This window comes from Laccaria bicolor, genomic scaffold, assembly GCF_000143565.1.
Source record: "Laccaria bicolor S238N-H82 LACBIscaffold_14 genomic scaffold, whole genome shotgun sequence".
Lineage (NCBI taxonomy): Eukaryota > Fungi > Basidiomycota > Agaricomycetes > Agaricales > Hydnangiaceae > Laccaria > Laccaria bicolor.
In genome coordinates this window covers 618874-620108 of record NW_001889885.1, presented here as the reverse complement: position 1 = coordinate 620108, position 1235 = coordinate 618874, and the positions used below count along the sequence as shown (strand labels likewise).

Below are 1235 nucleotides of genomic sequence, written 5' to 3'. Positions count from 1 at the left end.
TAAGCGTTGTGCAGGCTTCGATTGGACGGGTCGGGGCATGATGGTCTCGATCCGGGCTGCCAGATAGATTCGAAGTGGAGAGTCTTGTTCTCCCTTCGCGGGAACGAGTCGACGAGGGGAACGATGGGTGTGGGTGTGGGGAGAGGGAGTAAAACTCACGTGCACATCGGTGTTCTTTATCAGGTGATTCACTCAAGCTACGCTCTTATCATGTTGCTCAAGAACAGTTCTTTGTGTCAATTATAAGATCCTGACATAACTATTGGTACATACTCAGTGGGTTCACCTAACACCCCGTTCAGAGTAGGTGACATACCAGTGAATCTAAAACCCAAAGACGTTTTAAACAGTACATCCTGGTAGGGAAAGTCTAGTCAATGACTTGGCGGTCGAAAAGAGGCTTTCCGAGTCCTTCTTCACCGTCGTATCATGCTGTTCGTCGGTATACTGATGGAAATCCAATCTGACCCTCAACTCGAATCTACTCTTCCTACGATCAGATACGGATTCGAGTGTCCCCCATTGGACCTTTTTCTTAACGTATGGGGCTAGCCACGTCAACGCAAGGAGCACGGGAATATCAGCGAGAGGCGCGATCATGGCAGGGAGAGCTTCCTCTGAATTAATACCATACATTGCAATGGCGATACCGATGGCAGAGCCCTGAAAGTTATCGTTTCAAGAAAATGAGCGATTGTGAATGAACGGAAGGGCAAAACTGACAAAGTTATTGCTAGAAACGGTGAACGCTTGAACAACTGCCACATCGTACGCAAAGCGACGGTTTCCGTTACCCTCTCGTTTTGAGAGAGAGAACATCATGACTAGTGTGCACGCAAACATGATCACGGAATACAAGGCCAAAGGGAGGAGTACGCGGATGAGGGGAGCAATGTCGCGGATGACGCGATGCGCTTGGTATGCGGACAGAACGAGAATGGCATAGAGTAAACCGAGAAGAGCGATGGGCGCAATGGACGGGATGAATGTTCCGTTCATAAATTCTTTGCCTTTCAGCGCCCAGACAGTATATCTAGTGACAACTCCAGCAACGAGGGGAATTCCCAGATACTAAATCACAGACAGATTAGATGGCAGGAATTGAGGAGCGGAGCAACTCACGATAAACACAGATATTGCAGTCGCTACATATGATACGTGGATAGGGTCATGCTCTCCAATTAGATCAANGAATAACAGAGCGTACGGGGGGTATAAGATCATTTGAAGAATTG

At 48.0% G+C, this 1235-nt stretch overlaps 1 protein-coding gene across 1 annotated transcript; it reads right to left on the bottom strand.

Moving 5' to 3' along the window:
• Positions 1–342: 342 nt before the first annotated feature.
• LACBIDRAFT_298593 (uncharacterized protein) lies at positions 343–1225 on the bottom strand (the record flags this gene model as incomplete). The annotated part of the gene is made up of 3 exons (XM_001881781.1): positions 1123–1225; positions 724–1071; positions 343–663 (listed from the first exon to the last, which is right to left on the bottom strand). Exons 1-3 carry the CDS (start codon positions 1222–1224, stop codon positions 343–345), a joined length of 771 nt encoding a protein of 256 aa, XP_001881816.1. The 5' UTR covers position 1225.
• Positions 1226–1235: the final 10 nt, after the last annotated feature.